This window comes from Sitodiplosis mosellana, unplaced genomic scaffold (genome assembly GCF_009176505.1).
Source record: "Sitodiplosis mosellana isolate CC-2019 unplaced genomic scaffold, AAFC_SMos_1.0 Smas_scaffold_2181, whole genome shotgun sequence".
In the NCBI taxonomy this organism is placed as follows: Eukaryota; Metazoa; Arthropoda; class Insecta; order Diptera; family Cecidomyiidae; genus Sitodiplosis; species Sitodiplosis mosellana.
Genome location: NW_022597423.1, coordinates 1 through 2,517, shown reverse-complemented (window position 1 = coordinate 2,517; position 2,517 = coordinate 1). Strand labels below are relative to the sequence as shown.

Genomic DNA, 2,517 nt, shown 5'->3' with positions numbered 1-2,517 from the left:
TTTTCGGAATTATTCATCAAAATAAACCAGGGAAAAAATTCCCAGCTTTGGGAAAAATTCATGCGGTTGAGGGTTAAATAAATATTGAAAAAATCTTTCCATTTCAATTCTCTTAACAAAGTGTACGGAAAAGTAAACATTACCATTGTTGACAGCATATTGAATCTATTCCAATTGTTCTGCAATAATAATTTGGTTTCTTTTACTTACCGATTAAAAGGTTAGCGACATTATTGTGACCTGAAAAATAATACAGATCAATGAAAAGATCAAAGCGGTATTTAATTTAGTCAGCAGTACCATGGTTAACAGCTAACTGACGAGGTGTTAGATTCTCAAGATTTCTAATATCAACTTTGGCTCCTTTTTTGATGAGAAGTTCAGCAACATTCTTGTGACCTTAGAAATAATTGAGATCGATGAAAAAGATCAAACCGATTCTTTATTTTGTGAAAATAACTATTCAACATTACCATTTTCAGCAGCATAATGAAGAGGTGTATTATGAAGATGATTCGTGATATCCATACTGGCGCCTTTGTTGAGGAGAACCTCGGCGACATTTTTGTGACCTGAAAAATAATTCAGATCGATGAAAAAGATCAAATCGATTCTTTATTTTGTGAAAATAACTATTCAACATTACCATTTAGAGCAGCAAAATGAAGAGGTGTTGGATTCTCAAGATTTCTAATATCAACTTTGGCTCCTTTTTCGATGAGAAGTTCAGCAACATTCTTGTGACCTTAGAAATAATTGAGATCGATGAAAAAGATTAAACCGATTCTTTATTTTGTGAAAATAACAATTCAACATTACCATGCATAGCAGCATAATGAAGAGGTGTATTATTATAATGATTCATGATATCCATACTGGCGCCTTTGTTGAGGAGAACCTCGGCGACATTTTTGTGACCTGAAAAATAATTCGGATCGATGGAAAGATCAAATCAATCTTTTATTTAATGAAAACAAGTATTCAACATTACCATATTCAGCAGCTAAATGAAGAGCTGTGATATTCCAAACATCTCCAATATCAGCGTTAGCTCCATTCTTGAGAAGCACATCAGCGACACCTCCGTGACCTAAAATAATACGGATCAATAAAAAAATTAAACCAATTTCCCATTTAGTGAAAAAAAAAGTCAAGGCTGCACTGACGAAGTGTAGTAGACATCACACACAACTCTGACACCCGTGTATATATGCTAGTCGGTTTCGTGTGTGAGTTGGTTGCGATGGCTGTATATGCGATGTTTGTTTGCACGATAGTTGTGTGCGCCGCAGTTGCATCGCGATATGCTTGTCTATTGGCCAAAGCATATTCAGTGCTTGCTGCTACTATACTAATGCGCATAGTACTCGAAAAGAGTATTCTTCTAAATTACCATGGGAAGCAGCACAATGAAGAGGTGTCTTTTTCATATTAGTTTCACTATCAAGATTGGCTCCTTTGTGGATGAGAAGTTCGGCGACACTCTTGTGACCTGAACAATAACACCGATCGATAGGATAAAATCAGGTCAATCTTTTATTCAATAACAATAAGTATTCAACGTTACCTTTCTTAGCAGCATAATGCAGAGCCGTCTCATTAAAATTATTTCCAATATTGAGGTCGGCTCCTTCAGCGATGAGGTTTTCAGCTTCCTTCACTTTGCCTGAAAGAATATGACAAATATTCATAGATCAATGAAACGGATTGAACAAAACATTCTTTTTTATAAAGAAAAATGTCCAAAATTACCAGCAAAAGCAGCTCTATGCAGAGCTGTCTCTCCATACATGTCTTTTTCGTTTACTAAAAACGTATGAAAAGTTTGGCATAAATGAGGTTCCCATTTCTTCGTTACAAGGTGCTTTGTATATGGAATTTAAGAGTTAAACTGGATAAATAAATGAAACTTCAATCTTACCGTTCCTCGCGGGTGGTGCTCCGCTCACATCCCCGATTAAGAACTGTGGAAATTAAATCAAAGTGATACATTTGGAATGGGACCAACGGATGAGATTAATACATTATGTATAAATAACAGTTTTCAACTGTTTTTAATAGAATAAAAGTTTCCGGTGGACAATTTTTTGGAATAGAAGAATTTTTTCAATTTGAGAACTTGAAAAAAGGACACTTTTCATTTTTTAAATTATTTCAGAAAAAATTATCACAAATTGTCCACGAAAAGTATCAAACATGAAAAATTCAAAAAAAATCGACTGAAATTGTCGACTCACCTCGGATACTATCAAGCCAATGAGCAGCAGTGTGAAAGAACTTCGACTCAGCATTTTTCTAGCTTCGAACTATTGAAAGTCTACTATGAACGTATCAATTGGTAAGGACTGTTTGATGGACATTCGAATCGAACGCATCCTCTTATATACTTTTCAAGTGTGGCCACGTCGGTGGGCAACACACTGTATGATTCAATCCACGTACAATGACGATTCTAATTAAAGCCCACAAAATATTATCGCACACATTTTTCAAGATAACAATGTCAAAACAATTGAT

General features: G+C 35.0%; 1 protein-coding gene across 1 annotated transcript; it reads right to left on the bottom strand.

Moving 5' to 3' along the window:
- Positions 1 to 1,393: 1,393 nt before the first annotated feature.
- LOC129571369 (uncharacterized) lies at positions 1,394 to 2,333 on the bottom strand (the record flags this gene model as incomplete). The annotated part of the gene is made up of 5 exons (XM_055451159.1): positions 2,238 to 2,333; positions 1,922 to 1,964; positions 1,753 to 1,806; positions 1,568 to 1,666; positions 1,394 to 1,492 (listed from the first exon to the last, which is right to left on the bottom strand). Coding segments are annotated over exons 1-5 (349 nt in total), but the record flags the coding sequence as incomplete, so codon positions are not given.
- Between the last annotated feature and the right edge of the window lie 184 nt (positions 2,334 to 2,517).